Source organism: Protomyctophum bolini (assembly GCF_963924005.1).
Source record: "Protomyctophum bolini genome assembly, chromosome: 1".
NCBI lineage: Eukaryota > Metazoa > Chordata > Actinopteri > Myctophiformes > Myctophidae > Protomyctophum > Protomyctophum bolini.
Genome location: NC_137862.1, coordinates 19,419,529 through 19,436,809, shown reverse-complemented (window position 1 = coordinate 19,436,809; position 17,281 = coordinate 19,419,529). Strand labels below are relative to the sequence as shown.

Genomic DNA, 17,281 nt, shown 5'->3' with positions numbered 1-17,281 from the left:
GTTGCATTCTTCACACGTTGTAGGGAACCGTGCAGAACATGCGACAAAAGTCTGCGGGTGTTTTCTTTTATATATATATTGTAGTAGAGTTAATGAGCTTTTTGAGCCACTAGACTGCACGTTAAAGTGTCTGTGTGCACGTGTGTGCGCGCGTGTGTGCTGTGTTGAGAGAGAATGGGAGACGTATAGCCGCAATTTGCAACACTAGATTTTTTAAATAATGGGACGAATCTAGAGTTGCAATACCCTCCATTGACAGCCCATTCATCCAAACTGCTTTTGCGACCTGCTTGTATTAAACGACGTTAAACTCACCAACATTGCAGCTGTAGGGAAAGCTTGACTTATCCTCTTTCAAACTGCAAACCGTCTGTTTCATAAAATCCACCGTAGACATGTTATGAGCTACTTTCTGTAGCTCATAACATGTCTATTTTTGTGTTGGACTTTGGAAGCACTATTTATTATTATTATTATTATTAACGGGTCGTGCTGCTGCCTCCTAACTCTGCCAGATTGCGGCAGTATTGAGTTCACAAGTTCCCTCCTCCTGCCTGTATCTGGGCTCTCTCAAGCGGAAACCATGAACCGGAAGCAGCGGGACAAAAATCTCCATAATCATTTCGAGTTGTAGTCTTGTTAGGTTGTGATTACATTTGTGCTAGCGGCCGCATACAACCAGAATTGTTACTCTCGTCTCTGCCCGAGAGAGACCATACTCTCCCTTCTGGCAGAATGCAAATGTTGTCCAGCAGGGGGTGTGGTTCCACCAGGCTAGCTGCCTCCTACATTATGTGAACATTCGAAACAAGTGGTACGATGCAGGAATTGCACAGAATTTCTTGACAGAAAGTAGCTCGATCATAACATGTCTACGGTAGATTTTAATGAAACAAACGCTTTGCAGTTTGAAAGAGGATAATTCAAGCTTTCCCTACTAAGGTGAGTGGTGAGTTTAACGTTGTTTAATACAAGCAGATCGCAAAAGCAATTTGGATCAATGGGATGTCAATGGATGGCAACTCTAGATTCATCCCATTATAAAACAATCTAGTGTTGCAAATTGCGGCTAGGGGAGACAGAATACAGCGGAGGAGATGTTTGTTTAGACAGATATCTCGTGTTGTGTTTATAGCTATCTAGCTATATATATATATATATATACAGTATCTCGTGTTGTGTTTATAGCAGACTCCTCACTCAAACGTGCACTTGCAGTTTGGGCAACTCGAAAGCAAACTCCACATGCCCAAACATTTTATTTACCTGCCATAGTGTCAACCCCTTACACCTGTGTCGGATCGGTGGTTAGACTGGCATATTCGCTGATACCGATATGGCCCGATATGACCAAATAAGGGCATAACGGGCAGTGTTCTGATACCGATACAGTATCGGGACAACTCTATACTACTATCTTGATCATGTCGATTCTAGACTGAAGTTCTCATCCATAGTTCTTAGAGTATAAGGATGAAAGAATTTAGGTGGTGTGGCTCTCCAACTTAAAATGACAGCCGCAATTCATAGAAAGTGCAGAATATATGTGGTTCTCTCATCAATGTAATTGTATAAGAGAAATTCCTACAGTATGTTAAATTAATTTTCAAGACAAAAAGCAATTACAACTAGTATGGTAGTTAATTCTGTGTGGTTGTGTGTTAAATTATTAACATTGGTTCACAAACAGACTGTACTTCCAGTCCTTCCAAGTCCTTCCAAGCATACAATCATTATTTTATAACAGACTGAAATTTTAATGGCATAACATGTCTTTCTTTAGCTAGAGGCGCGGTGAGCTTGCTTATGTTGCATGTTTTTTAGGTTATGAGGACAATATCCTAATGCATTTTCATGTTAACACTCACTTATGTTAACTGCTTGTCCAAAAGATTGTCCAAGATTCCAACTGAGAAATGCTAGAACATCTATAGACCTAGTTTATAATAATATTGAATAGACGATTTTGAATAGACAATTTTATCATGACTTAACTCTGAAACCCATATTTCTGTAAATGTTCTTGTATGCTACTAGAAGAGAGAACATGTGGGAAATGTTTTTGAAAGCTTGGCTGGCGTTATGTTTACAGATTTTCGATAAACATTATAGATTGTTTTGAATACTTGGCCCAATGCCATCTGGTTGCCTTGGTTGCCATCTCTCTCTCTCTCTCTCTCGCTCTCTCTCTCTGTTTATGTTGTACACGTTCTGCAATGTGACTATGGTGCTCAATAAACACAGCATTTAACATAAATACATTCAACCCTATAGACTTGGTGGTACTTACACCTACACCTGCGCCTGTACATTGTATATTGTATTGTTATTTTTAATGTGTCTTCAATGCTCTTAAAGTTTTGTGTAAAGCACATTGAATTTCCCTGTTGTTGAAATGTGATATACATTAAACTTGCCTTGCTTTGTCTATGCTGCTTGGCTAATACAAAACCACTATTGTGTTGTTTCCTTTGGTCTGAGACCACTCATCATCTTTAACAAAGGGCTTTTCCACGATTGTGTGGTCATTTGGATGACTCATCTTCCATTAAATGTAAACAAATTCCCTTTCAGTTGAGTTATATGACTCACTCAACTAACAATAGTTCTTCTGATTGAATGAAAATACAAAAGCAGGCACAATGTTTAGCTACAGTAACAGAACTCCAGTCAGGCATACACTGATGGATAAGGGGTCAGGACAACTAGGCTTTTTCGTGGAGAGTTCAGAATAAAATGTGGACTTAAACTGTAATTCGTCTGTAGTACTCTGTGTTTGTTCCTAATGTTATGCAAGCTCATGTCATATCCAGTCCTAAGCCATTTATTGGTGAAACAAAAAATATAAAACAAAAAATAGCAATGACTTTAATCAGAGCATAAATGGCATACACATCTAACACATCGAACTGCTTTTCAAGGGCCCAAAAATAAAATGTAAAAGCTGATGATATGTTTGACGATGTTTTCTTTCTTGCATCCTGAAAGGACCGTGACTGACTGATGCTGTTCCTTAATTAAGAGGTCTGTTATGCAAGCCAGCTTGATTAAACCATGTAAATAAAACCACGGCCCCTGGATCTTAAAAATAAATTATATTCAAAATCCCATAGAAAATCCCCAATTTCTTTTAAATCAAATAATTTAAGAACAAAAATACGAAGAAAAAATATTACTCACATGGTTACTGACGGTGAAAAACTACTAGTTTATCCAAAGTGTAAGAAAATAAAAGGATGCCTACAAATTGAATACAATTGTCATGACCTAACAACTACATCTTACACAAATAAAAACCTGCACACCTGCCATCTGGCATACAGTGCACATAATCAGCGAGTCAGCGACACATCGTGTTGCTTTGGCTTTTTTGTAGGCATTGGCTTCCCTGATTGACCCACCTTCAGATGGCCAAACTCTGCCTTACGTTTGTGCTGCTGCACCAATATAAGTGGTAGCATGAATATTACAACTCCATTACCACTCCCCAAATATGGAGATACAGGGATCTCCATATTTAGTTGAATGGTTGCATGGTAGTGGGTACCGCACTGAGTTAGGACAACGGGTAAAATTAGTACTCTGACAGCAACTCAACAAGTACAAATACAACGGGTATTGCATGAACAGGTGGGCCATGCATTCCCGTTTCCCAATTTGGATAGTTCATGTCCCAGGGTGTGTGGGTTTGATGCGAGTGCTGAATCACCATCGCGTTTGAGTAAGGACGCGGCCGACGCGCTGTGATTGGCCAGTGCACTGGCCAATACAAGCTGCCATACATATATATTATATCAAAAATCTATCTAATATTTAGATTGCTGATATATAAGAAAAAATTATATATATATATAAAAACATGATATATTTGATATATTTTCAGTTAATTGCCCAGTCCTAACTAGTACAAATATTCTAGCACTTACAGACAGTAATTTCCACAAACTACATCAGAGCAATTTCATTAATATTAGAAAGACCACAAATTTGAAATAATCAATCTGTGCTATGAATAAATGATACCTTACCTTATGTCTGCACTTAAGAACCACTCCATATGCTCCTGGGAAAAGAAGAGAAAAGGTGGAAAGGGGTCAGGTCTTTGGACAAAAAAGTTAAATTTTGAGGTATAGTTGGGCCTATATCTATTTATATATCTTACTATATTATAAGGAAACCTCTGTCATAAACCTGTGTTCTGCCGGGTTCCCCTTAGTGGCTTGAGCAATTGATCTGCACACAGGCATTGAGGATTAACATATATACACACAACTGCTGTTTTTCATTTCCCCAAAATATACGCTGTTTATTAGCGTTTATGTGTTAATGCCGGAGAGTCGGAATTCGGTCTATGGGATCTGTCGTCATCATGGTTACAGCCCTGCAAACTATGGGATCATCTCTAGCTACTATAACTGACTAAAACAGCCACACAGACTTTAATTTACAGCCCATGTCCACACTCCCTTTGGAGATCATCTTCATAGCACTAGCAACGCAGATTAACACATGCACTGTTCGAATATTACATATACACATTATATATATTGTATTACAATACAAAAAGTTGAAGTAAATGCCAATATGGTGCCTGACCACACACTGTCTGACATGTGTCATCGGCACAGTGAAACTGTTACTTTCTGGTGGCTTTAAAACTTGTGTTATTATGACTGTCCTGTTTGTGTGCATCTACATTTCCAATAATGCACACTGACAAGAGCTCACAATTAGCGTGAATTATAATCAACAGAAAGAAACACACTGTCTCCTTGCATTAGTATTAGGAGATGGTTGCATGTCATTTCCGCTAGCTGGAGTCAGGCATTGGGTTGAGTGGAACTGTTGAAAACACAACAATAGCAGTGAGGGAACCATATTTAAAACACTTCACTATTATTTAAGCAGAGCAATTTTCTGACCCGGCCTCAATGTCTCATTATTGAAGTTGTGTTCAACGCAGGTTCAGGAGTAGAGACCACCCTCTGCTTATCTCAACACTCCCGTTCTCTATCACCTTATCAATTACACCTGCATTCCAAGTCTCACAGCCAATCACTTAACATTCACCACAGTATAAATACACCTGTCATCGCATCACTTACCTGTTTGACTCTGCTTTTCCCCCTCCTCCCAAACAAACTCTTCATCCCCAGCTTTGCCCCGCTAACACTCTCTCTCTCCTTCTCCTATAGAGCCCCAAGGGGGGCAGTGTCGGTGCAGAGGTGACTGACCGCTCCCGAGCAGAGCTCAGGCTCCTCATCAATACACATACTCATCTCACTTGTGCAATAAATACTGTTAAACTTGAGCAGAAGGTGTGGTCTCTTATTAGTGAACTCCGATATAAAGGAGGAACGATGTGATGCTAGATAAGCTGTAGAACTTGCTTGACCTTTTGGCAGACACCTGCGGACACCATTCCAATCACTCCCCCATAAATATGTTTCTCGTAACCCAAGAATGCGTCCTGACCCACTGTTTGGGAATCACTGCAGTATAGTACATGCAGTAGACATTAAACCATTTTGGGCGAGAACCCCTTTTGGTGTTAGCATTACGTTATGCTTTAGCAATTTAAAAATAGCAGATCTACAAGTGGCGCGCTACGAACTTGTAGGTCTGCTATTTTTGAAAAATCGAAGAACGACTGACATAGAAACATAGCTTTTTCAGAAAACTGTCAGGATGTAGAAGACATTTTTAGAATCTGATCTCAGGTCAGAATGGGCTAATGCAGTGTGTAGCTATTTACCCACCTTCTCCCACGATGCCAAGAACTTCAAACTTATTCATCACATCACCGGGGGGTCTTCCAGCAGGTGAAAGGAGCTGCTTTGACCAGGCGACGGGCAGGGCTTGGAAACAGTCCTGATTGGACGAATACTAAACAACGCCCACACATGTGAAGTCCGGGAGACATCTGGTAAGGGTGTGAATACTCCCCATCGTCGTTCCTCTGCTACTTCATCTCTGTGTTTTCCACGTTATCAGTCTTTCTGCCAGCCTTCCCTCCTCCTGGTTCTCGTCTTCCTTTTTTCTCTCCCCGAAGCTCTGACTCAGTTTCCCTCTCTCGGTTGTTTCCGCCTGAACATGAGCTCTTCTCTCTCCCGAACCTCAATTCTCTGTCATTACCCTTTGGTTCTCATTTCCGTCTCACAAATATCCTCTCAGGTAGATCCTCCACACAATTACACCTGAAAAGCAAAGAACAGAGAGATGCAAGCATGCATGTTAAAAAAAAAAGAATGTGTTCAGGAGAGATATTACCTGAATGTCCCACTTCCCATCATGTGCGGCACAGGCCAGTGGTTCCCAACCTTTTTATTACCCCCAGTTTGGTACTGATATCAGGCCACGGACCCCCATAACGCTAATTCCCAAACTGCACCAATGCCACTCCTTGTAACTGCCATTGGGGTTAATGGTTTCATGCAACTACTCGGAACCGTTTGGTTGCAAGCCTGGCGAATTATTGGTGCGGTTTGGGCCTAAGAATGGATCCTTATCCATTTGATTCCATGTGTACACTCTTGGAGGTACAGACCTCTAAGGGTCCATTTGGTTCCTAACTCTCAATAATTTAGCTGGGGGCCCTCTGGAACCCCCTCAAGTACCCCTGGGGCTCCCTGGAACACACTTTTGAGAACCACTGGCATAGGCTGAGTGGTGCTGCTGACACAGATGGCAGCTACAGTAACTAGGTCATGTCAGTTTTAAAGTTTGTCAACATTTGCTTCCCGACACATTTAAATCATTCAGGACAAGTCATGCAGGCTTCCACACTCTTACGTCTATCTATTCCATCCAGTCCCATTCCAACACCCACACACATTCACCCTGCAGCCACACACTAACCCTGACATGGACAAACAATGCTCTAAAATTGCACACGGATGACATTATTTTACTATTGTTGCACTATCCTTCATTTAAATGCCATTGTAGACTGTTTTAAAACAGACAGCTTATTTTAAGTTATAATTCTAATTACAGTGTACTCTCACGGCATTTGTTTTGTATTCTGTTTTTACATTGTATTTCGTCATACCTTCTGTCGAATCTTGTTTTATTGTTACATGGCAATTAACATGATTTATTACTAATGCCTAATACATGTTCTCTGCATCCTTAACTGTACTGTGCAATACTGTACTATATGTATTGTACAGCCATGACTTAATTAATTCAAAAATATATACTGTCCCTCTCAAATACAAAAAACAATTAAATTAAAAACAGTAAATGCATGAAAACCATGAAGCTAATTTCACAGATGATCTCGTAATTGAATACATAGCCTAAGTGTAAACCATCCCACTCTCTGTCGTATATGAGTTTTCAACTGAATATTTCAATATTTCTTTGCTCTAGCCTCTTCCTTCATACATTCTGATATTCTAAATCTAGTACATTTCACACATGTACAGCCACAGTGAACAGCATCATTTCAAATGGTGTTTATAGAACCAGTTTCCCTTTTTCAAATCGTGTTCTGATGACCTTCCCTTTGGGAGACTATTTCTTAAACGGTGATGAAGACTTTGTTTTGGTTTTCACTCAGGTTAATATTTCTTCAGCCAGGAGAACTTTCCAGTCGATTTGGTTAACGTCCCTGCAGGGCCCAACCTGTTCTGTGGGCCAGGGCCCACTGGTGGGCTGTGAGGATATTGCAAGTTCCCCCAAATAATTGGCAAAACACTATGCTTTGAATTATAATATAATAACATTAGTATTAAAAAAAAACTATAGTTAAATTTGCCTTGGTATTTTTGAGGGGCACTAGGCCCTCCTATGTGCAGCTTTAAATTGAAGACAAAAGTGTGTAAACACAAACATTGAAGACAAAAGTGACGACGCAAATTGTGACATTGGCCGAAGTGATTGGGTGGGAGATGTGCCATTGGTTGAGATTCTTGAGAATGAGATGATGTATGATGACGTATGATGATAAGAGCACCCCTCACTTCACAGTGGGGGGGGGTTTTCCTTCTTCTTCTAAAACCTTGAAAATGTAGTTTTCATTGCGATACCGACATAGGAACTTCAAGTATACTATGTTAGTTCTATTGATTCAAGCCATAACACAATTGATGATTGATCATCATTAAAATAAACATGTTCTTAAATTGCACGCAACCCACCCATCTGACCAGTCAGTTGGGTGGGCCACATGGATGCTTTCCAAGTGGACCTTGATCCAGAAAAGGTTGTGAAGCATCAACCATAAAGTGTGATGTGATACCTCTTGGAACTTTGACTGGTGGCCTTCTGTTGGCATTGTTTCTTTATCGTTTATGTAGTGTCTGTGTGATCTGTTTGTTTGCATATGTTTTATGTATATCCTGATGACTCCTGTGCACAAAACAAATTTCCGAAAGGACAAATAAAGTATCTATCTATCTATGTATCTATCTACCTACCATGCACTGCTTTAGACTAGTAGAAGTAATCTGTTTTACCAGTGCAGATAAGATAAAGAAACTATGCATTTCAATACATTATAGACCTTGACTAGACCCAGACTCTGCTCCACCTTAACGATCCCTTTAGGGAATGTTTAGCCAATGTTTCTATTAAATCTGACAGGAACCAGGTCAGTGAATTTCCCCCTTGTAGAGTGGCCTTGAACATCACTGACCTTTTCTAAGTAACTACTGAGGTACATTATTCAAGAGCCTACCGGTATATACCATTCTACCATCTGCTCTAAAACATGAATGTCATTCTTCTATGAATCTATTAATTCTGTCTGTCTGTCAATCTGTGGCAGACTCGTACCTGAAGTGCCTGAACGAAGCATCTCAAACTTGGCCTGTGTGTTTCTCATATGACCCCGAGGTCACCATGCAGTGGTGGTAACCAACGTCTTCTGGGACGCACAATTCTCAGTGTGTTCGGGAGATTGCATGCATCAGCTTCCCTGATTGGCCAACCCAGACTGTTGGCTTCATGGATTAGGCGAGCATCAAGTCACTTTTGTGCCGCTCACCAGTCCCTGATTGGCTAAACCGACCCGTCAGCTTAACTGATTGGCAGAGCTTCACTTAATGTTTGTGCCGCACAGCCAATATAAATGGAACAGAAATTGGGCAGAAGCCATAAAATGGCTAAAATAATGATAAAATAATGGCAGTAAACTGAATAATGTTGGGATGGAGGGGAGAAGGAAGGCATCTTTATCAGATTCAAAGTGAACGAGAACAGAAGGTAGGCCTACAGTATGGGAAGTAGGAAAGAGGAGGTCATCATAACATGATGATCATGTATTCCCCGCTTGCATCGTTCCCGAAACCTGACATGCCCCAAGTAGGCCGAGGCGCCGGTCTAGATGATCATGTAATATTGTTGTCATTCGGGATGCTAGTAACATTACATATTTTAAACCAAATCTGTCACAGGCCACGGCACATGTCACCCAATAGTCTAGAATGTAATGTGTATGCAATATCCTGGGATACTTTCTAGGTAGCCCTGGCCCAGTGCGTTAGCGAGTTCTCACTAACGCCCTACCAGGAAAGTCTGCTGCTGACGGATGAAAATTCCACTGCCGTGCGAGGTGTCCAACTTTACCAAAAATAAACTAAACCACTTCAGTACTCACCGAAACAAATTAAAGCCTGATTTGTGTTGGTGAAAGTCTATTTTACAGGCTGGGAAGCCTTTGCAGGACCCCAGCTTATCTGTATAATATACTTTTTGGGCATAAAAATAAATAAAAAAGTATATATATATATATATATATATATATAGAGCGCCGCCTCTACAGATCTGGTCAACATAAATGACCCTTTGACCACCACTGCTGCGGACATATAGGTAATCATAGTTTATGGAAAGATGGTTGAAAGATCTGTATAGAGGCTGTTTAAATATTGACAAAATGGACAAATTAACCCCTGGTAACAAATGTCAATTTGGATTTGGATTCACAAAATTACCAGTATTCGATCATCTGAGTGACTTTTTTCCTGCCTGCTTTGACTTTCACCATAGCCTTCTATGCTATCTAGCCTTAGTATAGCCTATAATCGATCAACGCCTGTTCGTCTGTGTGTGTGTGTGTGTGTGTGTGTGTGTGTGTGTGTGTGTGTGTGTGTGTGTGTGTGTGTGTGCGCGCGCGTGCGAGCGAGCGAGTAGAGTAGAGTAGGAGACGGAGAGATGGAGATTGAGTGAGACAGGTAGAGAGAGAGAGAGAGAGAGAGAGAGAGAGAGAGAGAGAGAGAGAGAGAGAGGATAGCCTAATGCTGTTCTCTGCACTGAAACTGCGTCTCACATCCTTGCTCTGCGGAGCGCACCACCATTCCAACACTGTCCACGCGCTTCTCAGCCTACACAGTGTCAAAACCAGTCAGTGCATCGACCACGTTCACGACAGTGTTGCTGTTGCACAACAATATCCACAAATAGCGTTTGAATATGATCACCCATTATATATAATAAAAAGGTGACACTGCAGCCCAGCCTCCCTTTTAAATGCCGCTGTGGTATATGTCGTCTAACGTGAGAAACCTGTCCAAGAAGCCCAGTGCATCATCATCATGTCCATGAAAATTATGGTGTGGAGAAGACTGTAACGATAAAACCTCGTGTGGCGTAATAGCTGGGCACAGGCTGATCAAAAACACAACATATCGTACTCACGTAAATAGGCCTACAGGACAGATCAAATCCACGGGCATAGCGATGGCGAGCCGAGGTGTCCATAGAACATCAACAGTTCTTCAGAACGGCTCCGTGTTCATCACCTCACTCAAGCATCAGCTGGTTATAGCAGCAAAATCGTCATTCCTTTTGAGCAACATTCGTCTTAGCCAATAGCATCAGGAACGTTTCTCTGTAGCCAATTATCGTACAGTGAACCAACCCTGTGGTCCAGAAGGCGGGCCCATGTGCTCTCCTGCTTGAACAGCCCATGCATGGTCTATATGTCAGGGGTCTTCAACGTTTTTCAGGCAAAGGACCCCAAGCTGAATGAGAGATTAATATAATTGTGCAGTGCCGTTTAAATCTTCATAGATGGTTTCATACTTGTTTGACTGCACTACTGTATCACCAGTGTTTTCTTGTTACACTTTTCTTTGTTGGTTTCATAATGTGTATTTTAAGATAGGGATGATAATTATAATATGTACAATTTAAGTTGAGTTTGAATTGTGTAAATTCCATTGATGTGTTAATAATTTTATTTTAGTTCAACAAAAAACATTTTGTTTATTGTGCGTGCTATATGACACAATAATGGACATGTGACAATTAAGTGGATGGAGATGGAAGAAAACTAACTAATTTTTGAAAGCCACTCAAACCTGCAGAAATAGCAAAATGCATGCCATGTGATGGATGAAAATGAAATGCACTCAATTAATGCAATGTGAGGAGTTCTGAGCTTGTAGTTCTGCTATTTTCATAATATTTATCTGTGGAACCGAGTCAAACAAAATGTAGGCGGTAATTCAACATTTCCAATTAGTGCTTGTGGGGGGGGGGGGGGGGCGTCTCAATTCCCCAGTACAAGTGATTATTTTGGGGGGTCGTGCCTCTACACCTGCCTATAGGGGCCAATCACACGTAGCCTACCACACGTACACAGTCTAATCGTCAGAGTTATTTCAACTCACACAACATGTCAATTGTAGCCTACTCTCTAGGCTAGTAGGTCTATTGTGTTGATAATAATTGTGATTCTGTTTAGAGGATTTATGTTTCTTGTTAATAAACTTTTATTTATCTGAGGAATTTGTTGTTCTAAGCAAAATAAGCAAAAGAAAATCTCTCATTTATCAGTTGCTGCTGGTAACATTTGTATGTAGGGCTATAGCTTAAAATCTGAATAAAAATTCTCATCAGTCAGTCAATCAGTCAGACAGACAGACCCAATCATCAGTCTCAATCACAGTCGTTTGTTTATTTAGTCATTTATTTCGTCATGTTTTTAACTAAGGTCAAAACAGGCACCAGGAAAAGTTAACCTCCTAGGGACCTCGAAGACCATTGCATCTTCATCATTTCTCTTCATCATTCCTGAACAGTGAACACACACACACACACTCTCTGTGTGTGTGTGTGTGTGTGTGTGTGTGTGTGTGTGTGTACGTCTGCACACACGAGGTATAAAAAAGGAAATTGCCATTACTATTATTACTCCACTGTTTTATTTGAGCCTGAATTGCCTGATACTTCTCTGTTCACTGATAAGGCTTTTTTTTTCTCCCTTTCCTTTTGACTAATTCAAACACCCCAACTCTCGTGTTTTCGTTTCCATATGCCACGTAGTTTATTATGGCGGACGAATATAAAACATTTAAAACCTGCTAGGCTGCCAATTAAATAATTCTTACTGCTTTTTACCTTCAGTCGAAAAATATGAATTACAGCCCTGCGTGTTGGACATGCGCGGAGGTGCACCGAATATGGCGGCTTGCATCTGATGAAAAGTGAGGAGTCGCTCATCAAAATACCTTGTCGAAACGGTGGGTATGGCTCATGCTTCGTAATTAGTTCCTTGTAGCATACGTGATTGGATTCGTTCGCGTTTATTTGCGAAGATGTCCACAGAAAACGCTACAGATAGTTATTAATTTCGACTTGTATAGGGGGGAAAGAGCATGTGTATTTGTTGCAGACGTTGAGCGTTGCTGCGTACTGTGTAGGAAGGTAGGAACACACTGGGCACATTTTGTGGGACTCTGTGGTCTGGACAGGCAGCTAGGAGGTGATAATCGCTCGGCGTGTTGTGAATGAAAAGATCCACCGAAAACACGTTTGGCATTAATGTGTGTCGTGTTGCTGCTTCTTGATACACAATGTATAGTCCTGTGTAGTGCTCCAATACCAATATGTCCCCGCCCACAATTTGTCAACTAAAATGAAAATGCGTCACACTTTCTCCAAATTCATTTTAAAGACAACATTTCTTCTACTTATTATCCGTGAAAATAATTTTCCCTATAGCCTATATCGCGCAATCCGTGGCACACGCACATGTCAAAAATGTATATTGTTTGTCTGGACTCGGCACCCAGCCACGACAGAACTGCAGTCTACTGTGTCATTAGACATATTATTATTATTAGTTATAATTCATTCATTGATCAAATATATCATGTGCTGCTGTATTGAAATTAAGCGATTTTAGGTAACGCCCACTCCCCACTGCCAAGCAGTGCAGCGGCTTGACCGTGATGGCTTCACACAGCAGGAATCTGATCTTTACCAACAATCACGCGCAAACACACACACACACACACACACACACACACACACACACACACACACTGTACTGTAAGTGGGCGTTGTCAGTGTAGCTTATAAATTATATTGCAAAACTCACACATCTTATGTTGTAATAATATAGCCTAGATATATAGAGCCTATCGTAATTATTTTAATTGGGCAATTAAATCATTAACAAATATTCATGAGGATGTTCACTTCAGTCAAAGTCCACCCAATGACTGACTATTTTCGGTAAAAACACAAAAAGATAAATCAAATAACTTTCTGACAACTCCTGTCATCACAACAGTAGTAGTGTCTTGGGTCAGTTTTCACATATTTTCTGTATAGCGCTGGTGAGTAGTAGTAGGCCTACGCTAATCAGAGATCAGTGCTTTGGGAGAAATGGAGGTTGTAAAATTGAAGTGCTTCCTGGTGTGTTTGGGGTGGGGGAGTTGTCTGACCCTTTTGAACGAAGCAGACAGGCCAGCTCAAAGTAAACTCAGTCTGAAGATGGGTTGGTAGTGGAGTTGGAATGATGGAATCCTTTTCATGTCTAGCTAGCAGACTTCCCCGCGTGCACACCTCTTAATGGCTTTTTATGGCAGCTTGGAATCTTTATGGCCTCTAACTCAAAGGGATTCACAGCTAAGGACTGAGGGGGGGAAGGCAAAGGACAGATAGTATACACTGTACTGGACGCTTAACTTGTTGAGACAACAAAAGTAGACTAGACCTCTTCTTATTTGGAGGGATTGTTTGTATCTTCTCTTCCCATTTCCAGAGATTTCATTTGGAATTCATCATTCATCTTGGAATACTTTTATTGCTTTTTCAGACTTTTGGATTTGATACCATATTACCATGAAATGACTACAGGAAGAGTAGGCTATTCTCTTATTTTTAGCCTGAATTGGATCATTCGACCAGATTTGCTCAGCAGGCTTTGGTAACGACTGTATTGTAATTACATCAGACTATTATAGAAAGTTGTTTTTTCTGACAACTGAAACTGCAAAATATTCTATATTTCCATTCCATCTGCAAACTTGCTAAACAAGTTGATATTAGTCTTGTTCCAAAAGTATGGTAGTAATAAATAATAGTTTATTTCAAAATATACGTTAAAGGTCCAACATTTTCATCTGCAGAATATGATCTCCAGTGTAAAAGAAGTGAGGCATTAAACAATAGGTGAACTTTTTCAATTACACAGAAGTAATGTTTAAAAAAGGTCAGAAATCCAAAAGGTACTTTTTGTTTTTATTATGGATACACATTCATGTTCATAATAAACACCTTTTGAAATGAAATGTGATCCAAGGTTTTACAATTAAAATCTGAACACATAACTACGTTTTGCATACTTTGTTGTAACTGGCTACAATGTTAATCTGTATGGATTTACATTTTCCTGTGCACTAAAGGTATTACTCCATCATTATCAAGTGATGTTGCAATGCACAGTATATAGTGACATCTGGAGTCTAAACCCCCTTATGTCTTTATGTTACACTTTCAGTGTTACATTAATGACTTTCAACCTGACATCCCTATGTTGGGCAAAACAAATGTCAACATTTGAAACTTAGTGGAAATTTGGAAAGTAGGATTTAAGGTGGTTAACAATTTGGATATTCCTGTATAATGTGAATCCTATATTTCTGAATCTATTTCTGATCTGCCACACACAAAAAGTCCAGAGTGTTCTAAAAAAAGCAAAGATACAAAGTAAAAAAGACTGTTTAATTTAACACCTTACATCGCTTTTCTATGCACACGAACACACAAAAAGGCTTAAAACATGTCGCAGACTACTACTAATTTTCTATTTCTGAGTTTAGCAATGTTAAGCTTATGAGGATGAACTGTGCCTTCCTGTACTCTGTCTCCAGGATACGCTTAAGGAATCAACAAGGTCCTGTCCGATTTTGCCCCAGCTGGAGTAGTGCGGTTCCCCATAGTCATCATGGGTAGAACACCACACAGAGGTAGGCACAACAATCTGCTTCAACAATACTAACATAACTGTGCTTTGTTTAAATAAAGTATATATATATATTGAATATCCTCTTATTATTCTCCTACATATATTTTCTTTCAAATTATTTCAATTACTCCATTGGTTTGTGTCACTTGCGTAAATATTTGATCACAGCAACAGCAGCCACTAGTAATATGATAAATATCCATGTAACTCTTGAGAGTGTGCAAATGTAATGTAACAGAAAGGAATACCAGCACTCACTTTTTATCCATTTAGGATTATTTGTCTATTAAAAGGTTTGCAAATGTGTGCAAATGTAACCAATGTAACCAAATGGATCCAAAAGGGTCTGATGACTGGTTGAATCATCTCTCATTTCAGACCAAAAAGAAGAGAGGAAGGAGAGAAGAAGCAGTGTGACGGCAGGATCTGCTCTGGATAAATCCAATGGTTGGTTCTGACCGTGCACATGTTTGTTCCTGTTCTACATACATCCCATTTATTATAAAGTTCAACCCTACATGTCTGTTTTTACACTCTTAAAGGTATAAGACCTTACACACTGACTTTAATATATTTGGGGGGGGGAACTGATATATACGCAGATATTACGCAGCGATAAATCAACACAATTGTTGATTTTTCGTTTATTTGTCACACCCGACATGTGTAAAGGATTTTAGGGTTACATGAACGCAGAGTAGTTTGTTGTGTACAAAAATTGACAAAATGACCAAGCGAGTGTCTCAGAGTCACTGTTGCGCAAACGGCTTGTAGCCTGTTGCTTTGTCACGTCTAGTGCGAACACAGTAGGAGTCTGAGACTACATACCAGTAGCATTGCATTGATCTGTTCCACCATGTTATATCTAATTGAGCTACATGTCAATTATCTACAATCTATTCCACCCACACCTATGGCAAGTCATATGGTTATGGTTAAATAGTGGTTCGAATATTTCAATTTTCTTTGTTCTGTATCAAGGTTTTTAGATTGTTGTAGCTAAAAGCTTTCAGTAAACAAAGGTCCATCTTTCCCTGTTTGATAGAACCATTCAGTTGGGAAGAATACTTAAAGGAGACCTCCTCCCTCGCCGCCTCCCCCAACTGCTTCAGACAGGTAGCTGTTCATTACAGCACATTCTATATTTATACTTATACAGTATACTTTAAATGCGGGGCACCAAGCAAGGACCCTAACAATTCTACTCCTTTGTGAAAGTGGTTAAAATTGATGTGCGTGCATGGCAATGAATGAAGTCCTCCCTGTTTGGTCCCCTGCAGTCCAGGACCCCCCCAATAACTGACTTCAAGGCCGGTATGAAGCTGGAAGCACGCGATCCCCGCAACAACAACTCTGTGTGCATCGCCACGGTGATGGGCATGATGGGTACCCGCCTGCGCTTGCGTTTGGATGGTAGTGATAACACCAATGACTTCTGGCGATTAGTGGACTCATCAGATATCCAACCAATTGGAACCTGTGAGAGGAACGGAGACATGCTACAGCCACCGTTGGGTTAGTTAGCAGTTAACCAGCCACGCCCTTCACTATATACAGTAGTTTGTTGTTTGCCGAATAGTGCAATGTGATGTGAGCTTGTCAATATACAATTTTAGTTATTTTATTTGACAAGTGAGATACTTTCAAGTAGATAAATGGTGGAACACACTATACTTGCAAGTGGCTATGGCCGAATTTAGCCCAAGGAGTATTTTCGTGCAAAACTCATGCTTGTAATGGATTCAGCATCATGAAAACCCCCTAGTTAGACATGAAAGTTTGCCTTATATTGGTTGATAATGGTACCCCAACTTTCAGCAGCTGTCACAAAGTTTCCCAAGAAAGTTGGGTTGGAACAAATTTTTCTGTGATAGTAGACACCTTTGTGAACACATCTGTGAAGAAAGCTAGTGGTAAGCATTTTTTTTGCCGATTTGCCTCATCTTAAGCTAACTTTACCTAACTAATACCCGAGGCGGGGTTGGTGAAGGGGCCTTTCTGTGTGGTGTTTGCATGTTCTCCCCATGTCCCCTAGGGTAGGTACCCTCACAAAAACATGCAGGAATCCTGGTC

At 40.3% G+C, this 17,281-nt stretch overlaps 3 protein-coding genes across 3 annotated transcripts in view; 1 reads left to right on the top strand and 2 right to left on the bottom strand.

The window, feature by feature from the left end:
- Positions 1-4,609, bottom strand: part of zrsr2 (zinc finger (CCCH type), RNA-binding motif and serine/arginine rich 2) — an 80,733-nt gene extending 76,124 nt beyond the window's left edge. The window contains exon 1 of the mRNA XM_080772003.1: positions 4,600-4,609. The gene's annotated coding sequence lies outside the window, so the exon portion shown is untranslated. The remainder of the gene's footprint in view (positions 1-4,599) is intronic.
- cdkl5 (cyclin dependent kinase like 5) overlaps positions 1-6,035 on the bottom strand; it is a 32,432-nt gene extending 26,397 nt beyond the window's left edge. The window contains exons 1-2 of the mRNA XM_080771991.1: positions 5,760-6,035; positions 4,029-4,063 (exon numbers count right to left, since the gene is read on the bottom strand). Coding sequence (XP_080628117.1) covers positions 4,029-4,063; positions 5,760-5,796 — 72 coding nt within the window. The 5' untranslated portion in view covers positions 5,797-6,035. The remainder of the gene's footprint in view (positions 1-4,028; positions 4,064-5,759) is intronic.
- A 6,310-nt stretch (positions 6,036-12,345) lies between these two features.
- The window catches only part of scml2 (Scm polycomb group protein like 2), a 28,111-nt gene continuing 23,175 nt past the window's right edge, over positions 12,346-17,281 (top strand). Inside the window, exons 1-5 of the mRNA XM_080761054.1 lie at positions 12,346-12,473; positions 15,114-15,209; positions 15,587-15,655; positions 16,254-16,324; positions 16,489-16,723. Coding sequence (XP_080617180.1) covers positions 15,188-15,209; positions 15,587-15,655; positions 16,254-16,324; positions 16,489-16,723 — 397 coding nt within the window. The 5' untranslated portion in view covers positions 12,346-12,473; positions 15,114-15,187. The remainder of the gene's footprint in view (positions 12,474-15,113; positions 15,210-15,586; positions 15,656-16,253; positions 16,325-16,488; positions 16,724-17,281) is intronic.